General features: G+C 45.6%; 3 protein-coding genes across 6 annotated transcripts; 2 read left to right on the top strand and 1 right to left on the bottom strand.

Moving 5' to 3' along the window:
* Positions 1 to 190: 190 nt before the first annotated feature.
* LOC136360488 (sulfotransferase 1B1-like) lies at positions 191 to 2,528 on the top strand. Its single transcript, XM_066317775.1, has 8 exons — positions 191 to 288; positions 803 to 951; positions 1,179 to 1,307; positions 1,396 to 1,493; positions 1,673 to 1,799; positions 1,877 to 1,971; positions 2,053 to 2,233; positions 2,308 to 2,528. The coding sequence occupies exons 2-8, from the start codon at positions 804 to 806 to the stop codon at positions 2,418 to 2,420; spliced, it is 891 nt and encodes a 296-aa protein (XP_066173872.1). The 5' UTR covers positions 191 to 288; position 803; the 3' UTR covers positions 2,421 to 2,528.
* Positions 241 to 19,353, top strand: LOC136360486 (UDP-glucuronosyltransferase 2A2-like). Of its 4 annotated transcripts, XM_066317774.1 has the most exons (8): positions 241 to 288; positions 6,635 to 7,527; positions 9,267 to 9,897; positions 13,902 to 14,050; positions 15,300 to 15,431; positions 15,863 to 15,950; positions 16,549 to 16,768; positions 17,974 to 19,353. In XM_066317774.1, the coding sequence occupies exons 2-8, from the start codon at positions 6,799 to 6,801 to the stop codon at positions 18,248 to 18,250; spliced, it is 2,226 nt and encodes a 741-aa protein (XP_066173871.1). In that variant the 5' UTR covers positions 241 to 288; positions 6,635 to 6,798; the 3' UTR covers positions 18,251 to 19,353. The 4 variants fall into 4 exon arrangements, with proteins under 4 accessions (XP_066173871.1, XP_066173868.1, XP_066173869.1 ...); XM_066317771.1 differs by lacking the exon at positions 9,267 to 9,897 and having other exon boundaries at positions 6,635 to 7,528; XM_066317772.1 differs by lacking the exons at positions 241 to 288; positions 9,267 to 9,897 and adding an exon at positions 2,970 to 3,005 and having other exon boundaries at positions 6,635 to 7,528.
* Positions 19,354 to 20,872: 1,519 nt separating this feature from the next.
* Positions 20,873 to 22,882, bottom strand: LOC136360489 (YTH domain-containing protein 1-like). The gene is made up of 3 exons (XM_066317776.1): positions 22,565 to 22,882; positions 21,726 to 21,933; positions 20,873 to 21,290 (listed from the first exon to the last, which is right to left on the bottom strand). Exons 1-3 carry the CDS (start codon positions 22,682 to 22,684, stop codon positions 21,241 to 21,243), a joined length of 378 nt encoding a protein of 125 aa, XP_066173873.1. The 5' UTR covers positions 22,685 to 22,882; the 3' UTR covers positions 20,873 to 21,240.
* Between the last annotated feature and the right edge of the window lie 958 nt (positions 22,883 to 23,840).

Below are 23,840 nucleotides of genomic sequence, written 5' to 3'. Positions count from 1 at the left end.
CACTGGGATGTGGCCTGGGACCTGTGGGGGAGAGCAGGACTGGTGGAGCTGGAGATGTCCTCTGTGGCTCTGTCTGCAGGTCAGTGGCTGCTGGTTTCTCCCTGCACTCGCTCCTCCCTCCCTGCAGTTGCTGGGCTGGCAAACATTACTTGCCTCAGTGCCCTGCCTCTTTCCTTCTCCTTCCTGTAATAACCGCTGAAGGGCCCTGAGTCTTCCTGTCCTTTGCTGTCACCCTCCTGGTGTCACTGTCCCGGCATCACTCTCCTGGCGCAGAGCAGCAGGTCTTAGGTGAGACGGGTGTCCCGGGGTGCCCTGTGGGTACTCTGCCCATGCTCAGTCACACAGGGCTGCATGCTCACAGGGTCTAGGGTGGTGGTTTTGTGGTATTTTGGGTTTGTGTGCAATCAGCACCTCTAAATCTTCCCCTGACCTGTGGTCTCCTGCAGTAACCCCAGGGATGCAGTTCCCTGCTCCCCAGGGGTGCTGAGGCAAGGGAAGAGGTGCTATTCTAGTCCAGTTCCCTAGGTCTGGGTGATGCTGGCACACTGTGGGCACCCCTGCCTTTGCTGGGGCTCTAGGTATGGCCCTGTCCCCGCAGTTGGGACCCCTGTTCCCAGGAGTGGGTGCAGCAATGTCCACAGTGACCTCTGGTCTCTGCTCTGGTGCTATCACTGCCGCTCCCTGAGCAGGCACAGTGCCAAGTGACCGGGCTGCCCTGGCTGGTGGCTGCCCTAGAGTAGAGGGTGGGAGGGGCCACCTCCCCTTGTCTACCAGCCCTGCCACGTGTCCCTGTCCCCAGCAGGATGGCCGATTCGGACCCCTATCTGCGTCAGCCCTGGCTCACAGTGCACGGCATCCCCATGGTCAATGCCTTTGCCCACAACTGGGAACGGGTTGACACCTTCCAGAGCCGCCCTGAGGACATCGTGATGGCCACCTACCCCAAGTCTGGTGAGCATCCCCAGGGCCACCAGATGTGTTGGTGCTGGATGGGCAAGAGTGTTGTTCAGCTGAGAGTCACTGACTAGGGGAATGCAGCACATTTAGGGGCTGTCAGGACAGGGTTGTGTAGGATTTCTCTTTTTCCCCATGGCATCTGGTTGAGGTCTGAGGGATTGTTGGTGCTGAGGCACCTGATGCTGCCCTGGCTGTTCTCCTTGATGGGTTCCTTTCCCCAGGCACCACCTGGGTCAGTGAGATCGTGGACATGATCCTGCAAGGTGGAGATCCTGAGAAGTGCAAGCGAGACATTATCAGCAGGAGAGTGCCCATGCTGGAGTTCTCTGCCCCAGGGAAGATGGCAGCAGGTAGTGAGGTGCTTGGGCACCCCTCAGATGCTGATTCCCAAGGGTCTTTGCCAAGGACCCATTGAGGAAGTACTCTGTGATCCCCCAGGAACAGACCTGCTGGCCACCATGCCCTCACCCCGTGTGGTGAAGACTCACCTGCCGGCACATATCCTGCCTAAATCCTTCTGGGAAAACCGTTGCAAGGTAACCTCCAAGACTGGCCCCTGCCCTGGGGGGAGTGACAGCTCCCCTGTTCTCCTGAGACAGGACTCCTCACTGGTCTCTTCAGCATCCTAAGTGGTAATGGGAGTTCTAGGAGCTGGAGCATTCTCCCTACTGGGGGTCCTGGGGCTGCCCCTTATACCTCCATGGCCCATCTGCAGATGATCTATGTGGGGCGCAATGCCAAGGACGTGGCTGTCTCCTACTACCACTTTGACTTGATGAACAAGTTGCTGCCCCACCCCGGGACATGGGCCCAGTACCTGGAGGAGTTCATGGCTGGCAGAGGTGGGACAGGGCACCCCTGGGTGCATGCAGGGCAGACTGTGGGGACTTGTCACCCACTGGCTGCTTTTCCCATGCAGTGGGGTATGGTTCCTGGTACAACCATGTCAAGGGCTACTGGGAGCGCAGGAAGGATCACCCCATCCTCTACCTCTTCTACGAGGACTTGAAGGAGGTGATGGGGCGAGGTGAATGGTGGTGTGGGGTCTGGGGGTGGCAGGAGGGGCGGGGGTGAGTGTTGGCCTGTGTCACACAGGACCTCTGGCGGGAGATTGCCAAGGTGGCCCAGTTCTTGGGGCAGCAGCTGTCAGAGGCGGCGCTGGACACCATCACCCGACACACATCCTTTGAGACCATGAGGGACAACCCTGCCACCAACTACAGCAAGGTGCCCGCTGAGATCATGGACCATGACGTGTCCCCCTTCATGCGCAAAGGTGAGTGGCTCCGGGGCACCTCTGGCCCACTGTCCCCCCTGGCCCCTGCTGAGCCCCATCTCTCCCGGCCGCAGGCACCACTGGAGACTGGAAGAACTACTTCACCGTGGCCCAGAACGAGCGCTTTGACCAGGACTACGCGCAGAAGATGTCAGGCACTGACCTGTGCTTCCGCACTCAGATCTGAGATGACACAGCCGGATGCCCCTGAAATCCGTCCTGTGCTGTGATGGCACTGCTGCCATTCCTGCCTCTCCCCTGGGGCTGCTGGAGAGAAATAAAGTGTGCTCCCTGACCCTGCCATGGTGTGCTCACTGCCCTGAGCCTCTGCTGATCCCAACCCAGCTGTCTCCCTGGGGTTGCTGTCTTCTTCTTGGTTTGGGGACAGGCCGCTGTCACTCCTCAGCCTCTCTGGTGTGAGAATTGCCAGCGGCAGCTCATGGGATTGCTGAATCTTTTGAGAAAACTGCATGTGGGGAGGGTGTTGGGGTCTTCACCATCCTCACATACTGGGATGTGGCCTGGGACCTGTGGGGGAGAGCAGGACTGGTGGAGCTGGAGATGTCCACTGTGGCTCCATCTGCAGGTCAGTGGCTGCTGGTTTCTCCCTGCACTCGCTCCTCCCTCCCCGCAGCTGCTGGGCTGGCAAACATCCCTGCCCTCGCTTCCCTGTCTCTGCCCATAAAAGCTGCTGCCGTCACCCTCCCGTTGTCACCTTCCTGGTGTCACCGTCCTGGCGGCACTCTCCCAGGCACAGAGCAGCAGGTCTCAGGTGAGACAGTTGTCCCAGGGTGCTAGCCCATGCTCAGCCACACAGCGCTGCATGTGCGGGGGTCCAGGGTGGTGGATTTGGGGTACTTTGGGGTGCAATCAGCACCCCTAAACCTTCCCCTGATCTGGGTCTCCTGCAATAACACCAGGAACCCAGTTCCCTGCTCCCCAGGGGTGCTGAGGCAAGGGGAGAGGTGCTTGCTCTGGGTGATGCTGGCACACTGTGGGCACCCCTACCTTTGCTGGGGCTCTGGTCCGAGCTCCTGTCCCCGCAGTTGGAGCCCCTGTCCCCAGCGTGGGTGCAGTTTTGGCTGCGGTGACCTCTGGTCTCTGCTCTGCTCCTATCACTGCTGCTCCCCAGCTAGGAGTGGTGCCAAGTGACAAGGCTGCCCTGGCCATTGTAGGCTGCCTGGTCTTTGCTTAGCTCCTTCCTGCCCCAGCAGTAAACTCCCACTAAAACAAACCATTGGCAGCATGACTGGGGAAGTCATGGGGAAAGGCTTGCCATGGGAGAACGAACAGCAAACATGCATGAAAAGGTGGAATGGAGAAAGCAACTCCTGCTTTTTGGGCTCGTGAGCCACTAGATGAGTTCCATCCTGTCCATACCCATGGGATTTGCAGATTTGCCCATCACCATAGCGCACAGCTTTGCCAGGGAGGTTGGACAGATGTTGACAAGACAGGAGTGTATCATACATGCAGGGAGCTTGGGCAAGTCTGCTGCTGCTCCTCACTGTAGAGCTGACAAGGATAAGGTGCTGCACCTATTCTTCTACCAACAGTGCATATTCCTAGCAGGGATACCAAGCTTCTTGGCCTGAACCTTCTCTCATTTCTTTAATGTTTTGGGTTTGCAGAGTGGAAATAGCTCCTGTGTCAGCCACCCTGATGGCTGTTCTTTACCTGCCAAGGTGCCCCTGCAGCATTTTAGCAGCAGTGAAGAGAGTTTGTAGAATCTTAAAGTGAATAAAAAAATCGAAGTGCAATGCTATAAACGTAGCCCTTGTACTTTTCATCCTGTGTTAACAGTGCAGAGGTATAAAGATACAATTTATTCAAGAAAGATGGTCATGGTGAGGCTATTTTATCTCATTAACTTTTACTGGAGTTTCCCTATGCCCCGGGGATTACAAGCTTCCTACTGAGCACACACGCATGTGACTTTGCAGACTTGCCCAATCCTGTCACTTCTGCTTGTAAGGATGAGCCAACTTTGAAATTTTCCCAATCTAGTAACCTCCCCCCCCCCCCGCCCCTTGCCAACCCTCCCATTCCCCAAAAGAAAGAAAATCAAGACTTTTAACTCTTTGAGACCAGAAGCTGCTTCATCACATTAAGTGAAAGGGAAAGCACAGAATCATTTGGTGCTTCTTCAAGGCAAAAGCTTCCCTTTTCCACTCTGGCCTTGAATTTCTGAGGTGCTGGCTGCATTCAAAGTTTCCTAGAAATCAAAGTGCCATGCACACTGCAACCCCCAGCCAGCACAATGATGAAGAGACCCATGTGTGGAAAACATCAGTTTGCATTGCCTAACTTTTGAATGAGTGCCTTAGCCTTGAAAAGCCTGTTGTTTTTTAACAAGGCTCGAGGTTGCATCACTTTCTGCAGCATTTCTGTGAGTAATGTTAGATGTGTGAAATACAGGCACTTAACATCATCTACTTTCTTCTGCCTCACTTCTCTCTCCTTTGCTGGATTTTGCTCTTTAATCCTCTCAAAATGCTTATCTTCTCTGATCTGAGTAATCTGAGTATCATCTTGAGAGTTGGAAACAAGACAAATTTAACTCTTTGGCTCCCCTAGCAATTGCTCTCATTTGCTATGGAGGAATTTGATACTAAGGGGCTGGAAACAAAAAACAAGTTCCCATCTAAGTTTTTGTCTAGGGAAGCGGTCACAGCACCAAGCCTGAGGGAGTTCAAGAAGCTTTTGGACAATGCTCTCAGGCACATGGTGTGACTTTTGGGGCTCTCCTGTGCAGGGCCAGGAGCTGGACTTCAACGATCCTATGGGTCCCTTCCAGCTTCTGTGATCCAGTGACCTGCTCTTGTGATATGAATCTGGCCTTTCAACAATTGCTGGAAAAATTTAAGTTTCTTATAGAACTTTACAAAATAAGCTAAATTAGCCTGAAAAAAAAATCTTACTCTGGAGACAAAGATCTCTGGAGAGACTATAGTGAAATTCCTGGCTGTAAGGCCAAATTATGGTTGAAACATACTGGCATAATAGTCCTGGATTCTGAGGGTTTAGAAAAAGCCTTGTTGATTATTATGGACAATACTAAAAAATCATTGAGATGCACCTTTAGATTCCTATATTTTCAGGTTATTAAGCACTTAGGTCTCCATAATAAAGGGCCACAGAGACAACACAAGTAACACACCAGCTTTTGGAAACTCGCACAGACAGCACCAACTTTTGAAAACCTCTGCAAACAAACCACAAGATTCACTCTTTGTTCCTGTCAGCAGTTTATAAACATATCTACTACATAACAAGCAATTTTGTTTTGCCACCTGGGACCCTAAAAGGAGTAAAAAAGTCCTTTTAGCAGTCAGACAAAATATTTCTTATCTGTAGGATATAAAGTCCTCCTAAGAACCTGGTTCTGTAATAACATTATAGTATATCCTGGCAAAGGAAAGACCATCTCCACTATTAAATTCCCAGAGCATAACAAAGCAATGAAAAAACACAGAATACATGCCTTGTCACCATCATTCCGTATTTTATTACTTCCTCCTATTAAAAAGTCTAGTTCAGAGGGTAACTTACTTAAGCTCCTTCTGTCTGATAACCAGTCCTGCTGGAGCAGCCTAGGCACAGAGGAGAGGAGCAGCAAGGGGAAGCAGCAAGCTGGTGTAGCAAATTGCACCTTGCAACTCAGAGCACAACGTTTATGTACCTTGGAAGACTCTGCTAGGTAAGAGTTTTCTGCTGCATGGCATTTGTTCTCAATTGTGTTGGATCGAGTGTATCATCATCATATGTGTGGGTTTAGTTGTCATTTTGGCTCCAGGTGCTTAAAGAACTGCTTCCAGGCATGGTGTTTATATTCAAGGGACAACTTTCCAAGTGAGAGCCATCCCAGATGATGTAGGTCTTGCTCTTTAGCACCTTTAGGGCTCAGAAGAGGCTCAGGACCATGTTTAGACACCTGAACTGAGCCCACAACATGACCAGGTTGGTGGTGATGTGCCACAGGCAATAGCAATGGACTCACTCTGTTAAAAGTTGCCTGGGAGCAGTTGGAAGCTACCGATCACCTATTAGGACAGATTGCATGTTGTTATTTGCATTATCATCAGCCAAATGGAGAATTGGTTGACTTTTCCCAGCCTAAGAACTATCAGCAATTTTAGCATCTCACTGTGAGAAAGGATGCCACTTTCAATGCAGCCTCTCATTCTTGGCCTGCCTCTGAACTGCATTGCTAGCTCATGGAAAAAATGCAAGGGATTTGTTTGAGTCTCAGGGCTGGCATCCAGGGGATTGGTTCTTTTGACAGCAGTGAGGATTGCTGCCATCTTCCTAAGAAGAGAATAGAACTCCTCGGTGGGAAGCTGACAGGGTAGAAGGCAGAAAGGGAAATATGAATCACCAAACGTATTTTTTTCTTTTCAGATCTCAGATGAAACACGGATTATAAAGGCACTACCTGTGCAACAGCAAAGTCTCACTTCTGCAAAGAGAGCTAGTAAGGGCCATCAAATACAACACAGAGGTGCAGCACTCCCAACTGAAAGGGAAAATTCCCAGGCTATCTAGCCCTTGACTCTGCCACGGCCATGAAAACAACCGGCTCAAAGAAATACCTCCAGCTGCTCCTTTTTCAAGTTGTTCTTTTAGGGCCTGTCTTCTGTGGGAAGATACTGGTTTGGCCAACAGAAGGCAGCCACTGGCTGAACATGAATGTAATTATACAGGAGCTCATCCGCCGTGGGCACAGCTTTACCATCCTGGTATCCAACGCTACCCTCTACATTGAACCCAAGCCTAAGGCCACAGAGAAGTTTGAGACCTATTATGTGCCCTTCACAAAAGATGTTCCTGAGAGCCTGATTAATGGAATAGTGGATCTATGGCTCAACAACAGGCCAACTGTCTTGACCTTCTGGCATTTTTACAAGGAGCTGGGAAGGCTGTCTGTAGACTGGCAGGAAATGAACAAGATGATGTGTGATGGAGTGCTGACCAACCAAGAGCTGATGGCTCGTCTGCAGGGGTCTGGCTTTGACCTGCTGTTGTCAGACCCCGTCACCCCCTGTGGGGAACTCCTGGCTCTCAAGCTGGGCATTCCCTTTGTCTACTCACTACGTTTCTCCCCAGCCTTCACTCTGGAAAGGCACTGTGGCAAGATCCCAACCCCACCATCTTACACACCTGCAGCCCTGTCTGAGCTCACAGACCGCATGTCTTTCGGGGAGAGAGTAAAGAATTTTGTGTCTTACCACCTGCAAGACTATGTTTTCCAGAGCTACTGGGGACATTGGGATACGTACTACAGCAAGGCTTTAGGTAAGCCTTCTGATACTTCACTTCTCATTATACAGTCTGTCCTTATGACCTGCTGAGCTAGGAACCCACCAGGGTTGCAAAGCCAAGAGAGAGGTCAGCAAGAGTTTGTCATTATGTCCCTAAGAAGGGGCTGAGCCACTAGCAGTCAGGGTGCTGTGCTGCTATGCCATTGCACTGAGACAGGATCAGACTCATCTCAATTGACGGCGTTGACTTTTGTCATCATTTTAGTGAGGAGTTTGAAACAAGTTCCACACCATACAGCGTGCTCAGCAAAGGTGACTGCTTGCACAGAAAGCAGCCAAGAACAGAGCCATTTTCCTCACCCAGAGGACCATAAGAAGGAGAGGGGAGCTGGTGAATTACAAGCCAGCTTGTCACCCTCAGTAGCAATATTTAAGTGCACTGTGGCTTTGTAGTAGAGACTTCACTTATGTCACTGGTCATATAAAACCAATTGTCTCTGCACAAAACAAGTTTTATTTCACCCACAAAGGAAACAGTGAAAACAACAAATCTTTCTCTGCAGGCTTTTCTTCTGGATTGTTTTGAGTGATCATGTAGAAAAAAATGTTTATTATTATTTATCAAATGTTGTTTCTGCTACCTTCCCATTGAGCTCTTCAAGAAGACCTCTTGCAAATCTCTCAGGGTTTAATTGTCTGCAAACACCTGCATGATGCAAGACTCCACAAGTACACCAAGCTGGTGTCCTGTGTACTGTATATGAGGTATCTCAGCTTGGCTGTTCACAGTCCAGCTGTTTCCATGACCCACATTTTTGTCCCAGAAAGGGATGCTCTAGGAAGCATGGAAACCATACCAAAAGCCTTGGACAAGAACATTAGGAAACCATTGTGTAACAGCACTGGGCAGAAACCCTGTAATGATTTTTAGCACAGAAAAGATCACTTACTCTTAAGAGAATTAATTTCTTAATTACACATCAGGAGGGACTACAAAAATTAAACTTAATTTTGTTTAATGGATTTTCTGCTTCAATTTATAGTGCACAATTGGCACTGAGCGGCAGGCAGGAAGCTTGCACTATCCCCTTCTGGTCTCCCACAGCGCTCTGTAAGAGGCAAGTTCACATGAGGACAATCTTACTCGGATACTGGAGTAATTTGCTGTGTAGTTTCGTCCACTATGAGATGCAACTCTTTAGATGCAGCCCTGGATCACCAGTTTAGGTGTGTTCTAAAGGGATGCTTAGTGGCTTTATAAAAGCAAAAAGGTGGCCACACAGTCAGTGAACACCTTTGCTGCCTGCCCCGCTGTGCTTCAAAGAGCCAGAAGAATGCAAAAGTCACCTCTTCTACCAAACAAGTAACACAGAGACTGTAGTTAGATGGGCAGGAGGGATGGGATTACCAACAGGATACAATCCCTTCTGGACTGAGCCCCCCAGGGCTGAGTGCTCTCCCTGCTGCTCCAGAGGAATCACATCTTCCAGCTTCAGCAAGCCCTTACCACCAGAGGGTGCCAGCTGGTGCCAGTCACCTTTTCTGTGCCCTAGGAAAACATGATACTAAACACACTATTATCCAGTACAGGACTTCACACCACCTACTTTGCATGCCCAGCCCAGTTCGGGAGTGTCACTGCTCCTGGTGAAGGAAGGCCACAGGGCCATTGCCACACAGGGCAGGCTATGGCAGGGAAGGAGGTGGCAGTGCTGTTGCTGCTGGCTGTGTTGGGCCTGGGGTCTGGGGGGAAGGTGTTGGTCTGGCCGGCTGACAACAGCCACTGGCTGAACATGGAGCACATACTACAGGAGCTTGTGGTCCGGGGCCATGAAGTGACTGTGCTGCTGCCTTCGTGCTTCCTCATCCTCAATCCCACACAGCCGTCACCCTTCCAGTTTGAGGTCATTGAGGTGCCAATCACCAAAAAGGAGATGATCGACTTAATGGATGAATTGTTTTATTTGTTTTTTTATGAGATGAGAGAGCAACCTATCTGGAAAAGTGCTTACAAGATAGCTCAAAACATGTTGCAGATGAAGAACATAACCAAAATAATTTGTGATGGAGTTGTGAAGAACGATGCCCTGATGGACAGACTGAAGGCATCCGCCTTTGATGTCCTTTTGGCAGACCCACTGTTTCCCAGTGGGGAGCTGGTTGCTGAGAAGCTGGGTATCCCCTTTGTGTATACCTTCCGGTTCTCCATGGGCAACACGGTGGAGCGGCTCTGTGGAACACTCCCAGCACCTCCTTCCTACGTACCAACCACCCTAACCAGCCTAACGGATAGGATGGATTTCTGGGAAAGGCTAAAAAACATCCTCAGCTACTCTTGGCAGGATGTCCTATTTCATTACCTTCTCTGGGCAAGCTGGGATCAATACTACAGTGAAGTTTTAGGTAAGGCTGCTCTCTTTCCAGAAATTATATCTGCTGTACGCACAAGAGTAAAGACCCAGAGATGAGAGGTTAAGGCACAAACCAGGAGCAAGACAGCACCAAACTCACTCTCTTTCTTTCAAAATTCCTGCATCAAGTCTAACAATCCAGGCAATACAAACATTGCTGTTAATCCAGACCTGCTACAATGGTAGAGCTAAGTCTCTACAGGTACTTCTAGGATATGTAAAACAGTGTAAAGCTCTTGAAACAGGGCTCATTATTAATATTCATAGATGAATCAGGACAAATACTAAGAACAGCAAAATACTGTATACCCACCAAACACTAGCACTTCTCCCATAGCTTACTTCCTACCTTATTTCAAAATTAGAGACAATATGCCCCTCCGCACCTTTAAAAGCCTGGGAGATCAGATGAGCCCCAATCCACAGTGATAAAAGGCCCTCTGCAGAGACACGGTTCTTTGCTTTTCTGAAAAGCGTCTAAAAAAACTATTAGGTTATAGTTATATTATTTGTAAGTGGTTTTAAGTGTTTTTCTTTAATTAATAACTGTATAATTGTTTTCCCATTTTTGCTGTAGGTGATTACAGTAATGCTTAAAAGGAAACAGGCCAAACATATGCACTGCTGGTGAGGAGATAAAATGGGTATTTCAATATGAGACTTGAAAGTCTTTTTATTTATATTTCACTAGTAAGGTGTAATTCTGTTAAGAGAGCTAGGTTGTAAAGATATCCTACTCTTAGAGTAGCTAGCTGGTGTTTGTGTTGCTTATCATGTTATGATGACAGAGACTAGAAAACCTTGTGCTGGCTGAAGCATGGTTTGGTGTCTGTTGTGTAAACCTCAGAGCTGTTTGGATCTTGTGGCGTCTTTTTTTATTGTGAACTGTGAGGTTTAGCGTTTAAGGCTCCGTGCAATACCTGTTTTCTTAGCTTGCATGGGCTGCATGATGGATTTGTGCTGAAAGGAGTTTAGATAACGCGGGGATGTTTTAATTACTGCTGAGTGGTGCTTTCAGAGCATCAAGGCTTTTTCTGCCTCTTACACCACCCCACAAGAGAGGGGGCTGGGGATGCTCCCAAGAAGATGTGAGGGGACACAGCTGGAACAATTGACCCTGACTCACCCAAGGGATACCCCAGCCCATGATGATTTTGTGCTCAGCAAAATAAAAGGTATGGGGGAGAAGTTTGTCAGGGCTGGTCTTTCTCAGGGATTCACTGGGCATTTGCTATAGTGAGCAACTGGTTCTTTTTGCATCCCTTGTTTTTCTTGCTCTTTTTAAAAAAAAAATTCCTTTTTTCCCCCCCCTAAGTTGTCTTAGTCTCAATCCATGACTTTTGCCCTTCCTTTCCTACTCCTTCTGTGGGAGATTTGGAGCCTTTGTGGTGCCTGGCTGCCTATCAAGACTAAACCACAACACAGGGAAAAGGCTTCTGGTCTTTACATGCTACAAAATGCACTTTGTGGTGAGGAGATAGGAGCTGCTGTAATTTTGAGATCAGCTGTGGCTTGCAGGACACTCCAGAACAGGATTTGGTGCTTGCCCAGTCCTCTCATGAATGCTGTTTTGTGTTACGACATTCCCTCTCACCACGTTTGCCAATCTTGACACGTTTGCCAGTCCAGTCACCAAGCAGATTGCCAGCCTAGTCACCAAACAGTCACTTTTAATTGGTTGGCTCTACAGTGTCGAGTGCACAGTGAAGCAGTGAACTGCTTCCAGTTCGGTCAGACCAGAGTTGTACGTGGAATGCTGAGATGTTTGGGCCAAAGCTCCACTGGCTGCTCTGGGCCTACACATGCTGCTGCAGCACCAGTTTTTGTGGGAGGGTGGTGGTCTGGCCCACCGATGCCAGTCACTGGATCAACGTGAAAGTGATTCTGCAAGAGCTCGTTCTCCGGGGTCATGAAGTGACTGTGCTGGTGCCCTCAAGCAATCTGCTCATCAACTACCAGGACACCTCCTCCCCTTTCACTTTTGAGATCCTGCAAGTCCCCTTTAGCCAGGAGACCCTGGATGCCTCCATGGAGGACTTCCTCAATTTCTGGATGAATGAAGCCGCTAATCTCTTCCCCTGGGAGGTCATGTGGACGATGAAAGAGCAACTGGAGGTCTTTACCAATATGTCAAAGCAGACCTGTGACACCTTGGTGAAGAACTCTCACCTGATAGCAAAGCTGCAGCAGGCCAAGTTTGATGTTCTGATCGCTGACCCCCTGTCTGTAGGTGGGGAGCTTGTAGCAGAAATCCTAGAGATCCCTTTTGTCTACAGCTTCCGCTTCTCTGACGGGAATGTGGTAGAGCGGCTGTGCGGTGGGCTCCCGTCCCCACCTTCCTATGTGCCTGCTAGCACAATGGGGCTGACACACCAGATGTCCTTCATGGAAAGACTACAGAACTTCCTCTTTTACATTAGCACGGATTTATTTTTCACGAAGTTTTGGCGAGATGAATGGGATGGGTACTACAGTAATGTCTTAGGTAAGGCAGATGTTGAGTGTTTTCTTTTCTTGCACAGGCTGTGCCTTTTGAATGCTTTGGGACCACCTTGCTGTTGTCTCAAAATACTCCTTCTCAAAGGCCAGCAGAGGTGGCTATCCTGAAGTATCTTGCAACTGCATAGTACAGGATGCTGAGTCTGAGTTCAATTCTCAGCAGTGAATGCTGTCACCTTTCCCTTCCATCCACCATTCAGAGTTTGAAATACTCTTCTTAAACTTTACACATACCTGAAAATTTTCCTCCAGCATAGTACAACTCAGTCATGATTTAATATTTAATAAAGAGACCTTTTAGTTCAATGGACTTTGAATCTTGTCCAGGGTATCTAAGTTTAGGCAGATAACGAGTGAACAGCAAACAAAAGGGCATCTCTTCTGTTGCTGTCCAATCTTTTCCTACATTTGCCAAGAATGCCTTTGTGCTATGAAAACTAGTTCCTCTTCCCTGGATTGAATTTTAAATGCCACATAAAGACTTAATTACACCTTTATATCACTCTACTTGTAGTGCCAACTTGATTTTCACTTCAGCAACTTTGTAACTGACTCATTGCTCTTTAATTTAGATATAAAGAAAAAAATTACCGGTGTAGATTATTATACTGATCAAGTAGTATATGAAGATGCCCTACAGCTAGTTTTTATCTTGCTGCATATTTAGCTTGATTCCTGCTTGCATTAGACTGGCTTTGGAAAACTATTTATCAATACTTCTGACCCTCTTATTGCCCAGTTTCACTTTCTGAAGAAAATACTGCAAAGACAACTTGCAACACATACCTAAGAATACATATTTTTCCAAATGGTAAATTATAAAACATCAGATTACCATTAGATTTAGTTTTTCAGATTGATTTCTAGAAATATTGGATTTTGAATACAATGACATTAAAAGTGTCTATGGAGTTGGTCAATTTTTCCCAATATGTGTAAGAAGCAGCCGACCCAGTCCTCAAGGAAACTAGAGATGTCTGTACCTGTCTTTTATTGTTGTCTGAGCAGCCACTAAATGAGTCACCATTTGAAAAATGCTACAGAACTTTGTTTAAAAACTTTCCTCCTCCCTGACAGGTGATCATCACTTTGTGATTCATTAATTTTGTATTTGGAACTAAATTTTCTGTGATTGTTCTCTTCCTCAAGTGTTCTCTGTGTCTTACTACAAGCACAGGTAATAATTCAGCACTACAAGAATTGCACTTCTATATTAGATACTAAATGTTTCTTGCTTGTATTTCCCTAAAGTAATCATGAAGGCTCAAAATCCTTTTAGGATTGTACCACGTTGCTCATGGCCACCTGCCAAAGCTGAACACAGGATAGGGCAAGGAATAGATTCAGATTTGTGAATGTTTTCACTTTATGCATGGTTTGATAAACTACACTGATTGGGAGTGCCAAAAGACAAAGGTAAGGCTCCTGTTTCACAACCTAGAGCAAACAAGGTGACTCATGTGCACGTTGAAAACCTCTTGTATACCTTGTCCACAGGAAAGCCCACAACCTTGTGTGAGACTATGGGGAAAGCCGAGATTTGGTTAATCAGAACATACTGGGATTTTGAATTTCCACGCCCTTTCCTGCCCAACTTTGAGTTTGTTGGAGGACTTCACTGCCAGCCTGCAAAGCCACTACCAAAGGTATCCCAACTTCATTCTGCCACTGGCTTGTTTACAAAGACTGTTTCTCTCCCTGATAACCTCGCAAGCCATGTCCTGAGAAAGCTCATTCTTAAAGAAGATGCTCTGGTGCTGCCGGGGAGCAAGGAACTATTTAGCATCCATACATACTTGTCCAAACTAAGGGCTGGTTTATAGCCTGCTGTCTTAAAAGAGAATAGCTGATGTCAGCACAGAGTAATAGAGTGTCTGTTTTAGGAAAAATAGCTGCTGCCTCAGGGTACTTCAATGTAGTATTTAATTCTAAGACATAGACATGCAGCCCATGATAACATTGAAATACCTGAGGGCACTGTGACTAGACAAATTCTTTATGTAAAATGGGGTCAAAACTTGCAGAAATAGGTGAGTGATAAGCACTTTTTCTCTTGTACCTCCGTTTAAGACATCTTAAAGGGAGTAGAACACTGAGCATCTCCAGCTTATGCTCTGCTGTCAGTTGCAGTATTCAGGTGAAATTTGAACCTCCCAAATACTGAAGATGACAATCTCTCTGGTACAGATTATCATTTCTGTAGTAGGAGCCTTGGAAGATAAAGGCCATCTTCAGTGCAAGTTGTCTACTCAAAGAAATCTTCTAACTCTCTTACCACTCCCCTGCAGCATGGGTTAAGCTTAGGGGAAAATGGATAACTATTCTCTTTTCCATACTACTGCTCCAGTTCACATGACACTAATAAAAGGAACAGGAAAACCTACTGGTCTGATTTGTAGAAAATGTTTTGAGCAATGTGGTGCGTGGTAAGAAATGAGAACCGTCTGACTAGCAAAGCGATGGCACCAACTTGGTGAATCTGTGATCAGGATGCTGAAACACCCTCTCAGGTTTCAGCAGAGCTATATAACACAAAGTATTTGTTCCAGGAAAATCTAGAACCATGACCATGCTAGGGAGAGTGTCACAGAGTGTGGCCTGCTCATGATAATGCCAGGATTCATTCCTGCTGCTGAAATGTATCCTGAAACTTGCTTTCAAAAAGACAAAGAATGACAAAGGATCTGTCACCTGCCTCAACTTGTCCTGCTCATCACTGGGGAGAAACTGACTGTTTTCCACAGGGGCAGGCCTGTCTTTGTCAAGCCCTTGTCAGGAGGTGCTCACGCCACCATCATTTCCTAAATAAGCTGAAAATGTTATGCTCTCTATTCACAGAAATCTGTGTAATCTGCATTGTGTAATTACCCTTGGTATGTTTTCTGTCTCTCCTAGGAAATGGAAGAATTTGTTCAGAGCTCAGGGGAACATGGTGTCATTGCATTCACTCTTGGGTCAATGGTCCACAGCCTAAGTGATGAAAAAAGTAAATTGATCGCCAAAGCCCTCAGCCAGCTTCCACAGAAGGTGAATTTGTTTCCAAGCCTTAAACAAGTTGCCCTGTTGCCTTGCTTTTTTCACTCCCATTGCTCTCAGTGAGCCTTTTATGTTTGGAGTGGCCTGTTCTTTACCTGCACCCCTGATGGCTGTGATACAGCCAGGAAACTGGGCTCTCTCAGAGAGACAGACTGCTTTGTTACTTCGAGGGGAGTTCTGCTGTCTCACCTCCTCTGAACCAAATGACACAGAAGTGTGTCTACAGGGCAAAGAAATCACTCCATGCACTTTTTATAACTAGCACATAATAAGGTCAAAGATCAAAGAGTTCAATTGAAGCCAAAGCTATTTGAATTACTGGGAGAAGGTGCATGGGTTTGAGATAAAGCTCTAAATTACATGCAATAATACAGAAGGCATATCATGCGTACTATATTTATCTTATTCTTCCTTTGTCCAAGGTCCTATGGAGGTACAAAGGGAAAAAACCAGAAACTCTGGGCTCCAACACCAGGATTTATGACTGGTTACCACAAAATGACCTGCTTGGTGAGACTGATTCTATTTGGGATGGATTGCACCCTCAGAAAAACTGCTTCCTTTGTTTTTCCACTAGAATGGTTAATTCAGGCAACAGAAGCACGCAATGCTTGTGGATACAGCCTAAACGGCAGAACTTTGCTCTTGGGAGCCTTAGTTTCCTAAAAGGCTCTGACTTAGCTTGGTGGCAGTTGTCTGGAAGGGCTCAAAAGCCCCGGTAGGCAGGAGTAAATATCAAAGTAGAGATGTACTCTGGAGCTGCATTTGGCATCTGCAGTTCATCTCCAGGGCTCATTATTCAAGATGCTGGACCTAAGCAAGGCTGAAGCATGGGGCTGTTCTGAACGCGATACCATGTGAAAACTACAACTGCACAATAGTGAAAGGGCTGAAGTAACTGTGGAGTAGTCTGGAGGGACATGCTGATCGATGTGTGTTAAAACATGTATGACTGTGACAGCTAAGCACAAAAGCTGTGCTGCTGATCCAGAGGTCAGGGCTGTTCCCTTCTCTAGCAGTACTCTGGCCCCTCTATGCAGTGCTCACATCCCAGTGAATGCAGTCTGCCACAGCTGCTGTAACATGCACCTCTCCTTCCCTGTTCCAGGTCATCCCTTGACTAAGGCCTTTATTACACACGGTGGGACTAATGGGCTCTATGAAGCCATCTACCACGGGATCCCAGTGGTTGGGATTCCCATGTTTGCTGACCAGCACGACAACATTGCTCACATGGTGGCAAAAGGAGCTGCAGTTCAGGTGGATTTCAACACAATGAAGACTCAGGACCTGGTTGATGCACTGAACACAGTAATTTACAATGCCACGTGAGTTTTGTTCTTGCCTTACAGTAGGCTGAGGTTATTAAAATCCTGGGCCGCTGATGTGAGAAATTCTGCCGGCTCTTCTGGGAATGGAAAATGCAGAGTAGCTGAAGTTTGGATTTCAGATGAAAACCACCTTTCCTTTCTGAGAATCAGCATTTTTCAAGAAGGACAGATCAATAATTTGGTTTTTCTTATACCGCATTTTATGAGTGCTTTGAGAAAAATAGTTCTTGGAAAGTCCAGGGGAGATTTTGAGAGTTCTCCGTTAGTGTAATTCCTCTGGAGGCTCTGAATGACAATTCTAGTCCTATTAGGTCTTAGCTGCCTTAAGTCATAACCTATCTTTAGTTCTTTCTCCTACCCCTGACTTAGCAGTATCCTTAGGTTACCCTACCTATCAGACAGGACTTGGAGGAGAGGGAAGCCCAGCAGGTGGGATCATTTGCTAAGGATAAAACCACAGACAAAGAGATTGGAAAAATGCAGAAGTCCTCAATCTTTAGCAGCAACTCCCATCCAGTGTGAAGGACAGGTATTCCTTCAAGTAAGAACCTGCAAATTCCTGAAGCAAACGCAGCAGTACTGATGGAGGGAGTCAGCCATGGTGGAGGTGATCTGTAACAACCTGGACGCAGCCGGTACATGTGGCCTCCTCAGCCTTCCCCTAATTTTACTACTAAGCCATGACACCAGAGAGTCTGGGATCAGCTTTCCTTGCTGTGTCCTAATTCCTTTGCCCCAGACTCCTTGCTGGTGGGGTGGTGCGAGAGCCAGAAAAGGCTTGACCAGACTCAGCAGTAAGGAAAACATTCCTATTTTATCAACATTGCCTCCAGCACAAATCCAAAAAACAGCCCATGCCAGCTACTACAAAGAAAGTTAACTCCATCCCAGCACAAAGCAGCACACTCAATTATATTGGAGCAGAAATGCTGCAAATGTTTCCATGTTGGTTTTTCTAAAGAAGTATCTGGAATAATTTTGAATAACTACTTTTTTGCAAAATGTTGGCTTTCTCTATTACTCTTCTTAACCCAATTTTACGCATATAGGAATGAACTGGACCAGTTTCAAATATTGTTAAATAAGACTGACAAAAGTGAAAGCAGGGCTCTCTACCTTCCTCAAGAGGACTGCCAGGTGCTAAATGGTTTGTCTCAGGAATAAGTGAAAAATCTCTCTGTTGTTCTTTTTCTTTTCCCCAGCTATAAGGAAAATGCTCTAAAGTTATCCAAGATACAGCATGACCAGCCTGTTAAGCCTCTGGACAGAGCTGTCTTCTGGATTGAATTTGTAATGCGTCACAAAGGAGCAAAGCACTTGAGACCAGCTGCTCACCATCTCACCTGGTACCAGTACCACTCCCTGGATGTTCTGGCATTCTTGTTCACCTGTACAGCCACTATTGTCTTCATTCTTTTCAAGTGCTGCCTATGTTGCTGTAGAAGATGTGGCAGAATTGCAAAGAGGAAGAAAGAATAGACACCTTGTTCCCAGCAGCAGTTTTCTTCTCCTAGGCTGATTAAGCAAGCCATTTATGCACATTCTTTGGTGAACAGATTTATTGGGATATGCTCTAAGCTGGGCATATCATGAATGTACCACAACAAATCTGTTGTGGGGGAGAGCTGCTTGCTTAGCCAGCAAATTCTTTCTGGTCCAAATAAAATCAAATTATAGTTGCTTTGTCCCTTGGGACCATGTTAGCTGACCACACATGGTCCTTGCCATGGTAATTGTTGCTCTAAATTTTCAAATATCTCAAATGTTTTGGAGTATTTCATAAATTCAACCTTGCCCTGCGTGGTACTGCAACTAGGGAGGGTCTGCAACTCGGCTCCTTATCCTCTCTCCCCTCCTTTAGTGTCATGCAGGGTTGATCACTGATTCACAACCAAAACACCTCCTCTCCTGTCAGAAAAGCTCTCTCCAGACTGGATAGTGAATCCAAGATCATGGACTCCTAAAAAGCACCCATCTGAAGGGCCACAATCACAAAAACTGGGAGCTGCAAGTGGCAAATGCCCTGACTACCTGGGGGCTGAGGGGGAGACTAGAATCCCAAGACCATAAAAAAAAAAATTACTTTCCTGGGAACCATTTCTCCTTCCCATTCAGTCCTGAATTCCTACTGCACAGGCTATCATTCTAACTGCAACACTGCAGGGGTGTGAAAACCACCACTGTCAGGAACTTACCCATCTTAACCCTCAAATGCCTCTGAGCCATGCTAATTGATAAATGCAGGAAAATGTCTAGAGAGGGAACTTGCAAACAAGGTAACATTCCAAGTGGGAACAGCGCAATAGCCACTTGCCTTGACTGAAAGGTTGGAGAGAAAATAGTGCTGCTCTTGGGTCAGATAAGAGAGATAGTAAATGTAGTACTTCTTCAGGTGTTAAAAGATACCTGTAAAATGCTGCTAGTCCAGGCCTCCTGTTATACGTAAGGTTGTTTCACTGCTGTGCCACCTTACTCAAGAAAAAACCGGCTAGATTTTTAACAGATATTATTAAATGCTATGGAATTGTTTTCAAACAGAACATGATTATTTGTTTACATAATAAAATTCCTTACCACATCAACTTTTTTTACTAGCACTGTCATGTTTCAACATCTGCTTAAACTTCTTCATACTACATGTACAAAAGCTCAACCATTTCCCAGCTAAGGAGGGGTTACAAGAAGACTACTGCATCTCATGGCAATTTCTGGTGTACTCTTCCTGTTGTCATGATGGGATCAAAACCAGGAATATGCACAGTGAACAGAAAGGGGCATGACACTAAGGGCCCAGATGAGAAAGGGGTTGCTGTAACTGTTCAGAGAGCCGGGTGGGGCCCTAGGCACAGCTCCACCAAGCTGGATCACTAGGATCCCCTGTCATCCAGTTGCTGAGATGTCAGTTCAGATGCCAGAAGGCCAGCAAGCCTCTCAGCACACTGCACAGGTATTGGTCAGACAGAGCTAATAAAAGACACTGGAAACAGGATAGATGGGAAAAGCTGGACAAAGTTGCTGCACAGTCGCTGTAAGGAGGTGCTTTCTTTCTGTAACCTACTCAAAGAAATTTGGTGCACCTAGTATTGAATTTGAAAAGTAAACAAACACCCCCCCCCTCCAAACAAAACCAACATCCCCTCTTCATTTTAGAGTCTGTACACAATGCAGAGAAAGATATCAAAATATGAGCGTGATCTATGATGCATTTTTCCAATTAGACAAAGAATGTATTCTAAATCTGACAGACTGATCTAACCCTACCCTGCAGGTAGCAGGCAATACCTCTCTGTGCACAATAAACCATGTTGAGGAATCCAAATACATATTCAGCCTCACGTACTGCTTAAAGAATCCAAGCATACTTGTATGCTTTGTTTAACACATGTAGATGCTTACTGTGACTGTAGATTAAACAGAGCACAAATTATTGCCAGATCAAAAAAACACATTTCCACACAGTGGCCAGTCCTATACTGCCTTTTATAAAAATAGCTGCAGCACCCAGCAGGGTAGAGCTGGAGGTGTTAGAAGCACAGTCTGGAATTGTTACATGAGAAGACACCGAAGAAAGTTTATGAAGAAGTCCACCAAGGCATTTCTACTCTTACAAGTTTTGGAAAGTTGGAAATGGCTGGATAAACTGAAGAATTTTAACTACAAGTCTAACTTTTTCCCCTCCCCTCACAGTTTTAACATTGGCATTTAGGTTAAAATATTTGCTATTTGAGAGAAGTAACAAGTGATCACTACCAAGAACACATGTGCAGACTTGTGGATCTTGCAGGACTAACACATTCCTGAGACAGGTACGTTGTGGCTGAGGACAGCTTCTCAACAGCTTGATGTTCATATGATTAAGTTGAATATATAAGGCCTTAATAACTCTGATGTGCCGCAGGAGTTACTGGCTACTTCACTATGGAAACAGAAATGCAATTACCTTTTCTATCAGCAGTCCTTTTCCTAAATTTAGGCTTCAGATCAATTTCACTTACCACAAAGAACATTGGAACTCTTTCTGAACATAGATCTTTTCCACAAATGCCACAAATGCCGGCGTTTAGCAAAGCTGTCAAGCTTAGAAAACCAAGAAACCCAACATGGAGTTTTAAACATTTCAATAGTTACCAATTTATTTTTATAAAAAAAAAATGGTAGCAATGTAGAATACAGCAATATTTTTCTGGTTCCACACACGCAGGTTGTGAACATTCCAAGCAATGCGTACGTTTTGTAAAGAGACTAGACGAGAATTGACCAAAATGTTACTGAACACAGGAAGATTTTTAAAAAAGGCTAAAAATCAGGTATCGGTAGTGTCTTCTTAATATTGCTTTCCTTACTGAAGACTGAAAAAAACCCCACTTGACTTCACAGATAGGGGGAAAAAATGCGGGGAGGGGAAAGAGGGGGAAAAAAGGCTGCTACAACACTGCCATACCGTCAAAAAAAGAAAAAGAAATCATACTTCAATATTTGCATACTTGATAGCAGCATTCTCCCATCGAACCATATGAAACTACAGGAAGAAAACATCAAAGCAAAAAAAAAAAAAAGAAAGAAAAAGAAAAAAAAAAGAAAAAAGGAAAAAAAAAGAAAAAAGGCAGTTATCCATCAGTATTCAAAAACCTAGAATGAAGTCACTAAGTAGATGAACACTTACTGAGAATTACTCAATATCTACATTCTTAGCTGCTTCCAACTTTGTTCCAATAGAAACATGAAGTTGAGTGTCAGCTTTGTGTATTTTATTTTTGGCCTATTTGAGTTTTTCCAGTTCATAGTTCACTGCATGCTTGGAATAGAGAGGGTCATTATAAATCCTTCTACACAATGAACTTTACTAAGTAGACAGGTGAAAATAAAAGGTACTACTTGTAAACACACAAAAAAATACAAGTTTTTTTTTTTTCAAGTGAGCACTGGTTCCAGATAGATTATCTTCGGTATCTACCTCTTTCACCTCTGTCTCTGTCCCGGTCACAAATCCTCTCTCTTTCCCTTTCCCGATCCCGGCCTCTGTCCCGTTCTCTGTCTCTCCGATTATCTCGAGGCCGGTCGCGCTCCCGCTCTCGGTCCCTCTCCCGGGGCCGGCTTCTCCGGCCGCTGACAACGGCTTGTGTGCGGCGAAGGAAGTCGTCTACTCTCATGTCATAGTCGTGCTGTGATGAGAGGATAGCTCTGCTGTTTTCTTTCCCAGATCAGAAGTCCCTCCCTGATCCATAGGGCTGACCGTAACTCTTCAGAAAGCCCAGTATTTAAAAAAAGACAAACCCAACCAAACAAGTGTCCAGCATTCCATGTGCAGAATCTGGGGTTCAAATGCCAGACACCAGCAAGACTCCTGAAAGCTAAGGAGCCTTTCAAGTCAGCTAACAGAAATTTAACAATCTGCCCTGTTTTCTGATGTGCCTGTAAGAAGAGTTTAAACAAAATTCTGCTGATAAAGTGATTTGGTGTCCATGAGCACAAGCAAAGTTACAGGCATGTCCTTACTCAAACCAGGCTCAACATGAAAATGTTCAGAGATCGACAGACTGGAAGCCAATTTAAGCATACACTTCACTTTAGGAGTCTGAGAATTTTTCACTTCTACTTTACCAGGGAGAGAAGGCTTTTTAAGTTTGCTGGAAGTGTATAGTCAATCTAAACAACTGATCTTTCCAAGGAACTCAGATGCATGCCATAAACATGCTGTTTATCACAGCCAACAAAGCTCAGGCTAGGCTACCCCTGGACCCCAGATTCCTACTCCAGCCTGCAGACTTGCATCCCCTCTATGTGGACACTTACTACTCGTTTGTCTCTGTATCTCGCTTCATGGGGTACAGGATGATGTCCTGAGTATGGAGGGTGAGCTTGAGGTGGAGGTGCATGGTGCTGATAGTAAGGGTGGTGTGGTGGTTGCTCCATACCTGGATACGGTGGCTACAAGAAAGTTAACAGGAAGTTTGTTGAAGCAAAGGAATGCACACAAGGAGTGCATCATTCAGATGGAAAACACAGCATCTAAATAAATCTGATCATAGCCTCCTAACTGAACAGCAGACTACTTTCCATTAGGCTGGCATGCTTTACTACCTCTTTACCATTGCTTGGAGAATGCAAGGTAAACACCCTCCCCACAGCCCAATATCCATTCCTTCCTTATATATCTACCTAAACGTAACACTGTACATAAAACTTCTGCTACTTTAATATGGTGGGTTTAGTTTTTTTTAAACCTTTGCTTATAGAATGTGACTTCTGCCCAAACCAGCGAGCTCTTATAGAAACAAGTCATATGCATTTCCTTATGAATATGTTTCTATTCTAAATTTAAAAAACTGACTTTGCAAAATCATTTGACAAAATGCTGGCAGATCTGTGTGGGTTTTTTTTTTTTTTTTTTTTTTTTTTTTTTTTTTTTTTTTTTTTTTTAACAAGACGTATTTTTGCTGACTTCTTCCATTTCTTCAATCCGTAAGATCTTCCTTTGCCATAGTACCAAAGCAGCTTTGCTTGCATTTTTGTTACAAAGAAAGTAAATAGAAGCACTGGATTCTAGGACATACTTGGACTGCATGCTGAAGAGGGGAGGAGAAAAAAAAAAAAAAGGGGGGGGGAGTTTCTGGAGGCTTACCCGTGTTTGAAAAACTCTTTTCCTCCCCATTTGACAACCCTGTTTACTTCCTTCAGTTGTAAAGAATTTTGTTTCAGCTGAGAAAAGTAAAAGGCTATAGGAGCATCTCTTCATCTGCCACTGCTTTTTGCTCATTGCCAGTACAAACAAGAGCAAAAAGACTCATTACAGTTATGCAAAATCAGGCCAGGCTTACTAAATATAACCAAAATAACCTCCCTATGACTACTTCTCCTGACATGAAGGCAAACCCACAACTTGTATGAGTGAACTATCTACACAGTTGTAGATATGTACACTCATGTATCTGCTCATCTGACTGGGAAAAAAAGTGCATTTCAGTGGAGGCTGTAATACAGGAAGACTGATTTTAATTATGTTGTGCCGCACATTTTGCTCATTTCTTGCATGCTTCATTGCCATAGCCAAAAGCAGCCACTGCACAAT

This window comes from Sylvia atricapilla, chromosome 4 (genome assembly GCF_009819655.1).
Source record: "Sylvia atricapilla isolate bSylAtr1 chromosome 4, bSylAtr1.pri, whole genome shotgun sequence".
In the NCBI taxonomy this organism is placed as follows: Eukaryota; Metazoa; Chordata; class Aves; order Passeriformes; family Sylviidae; genus Sylvia; species Sylvia atricapilla.
Note: the sequence above shows the minus strand (reverse complement) of the source record. Positions and strands in the feature narration are given on the sequence as shown.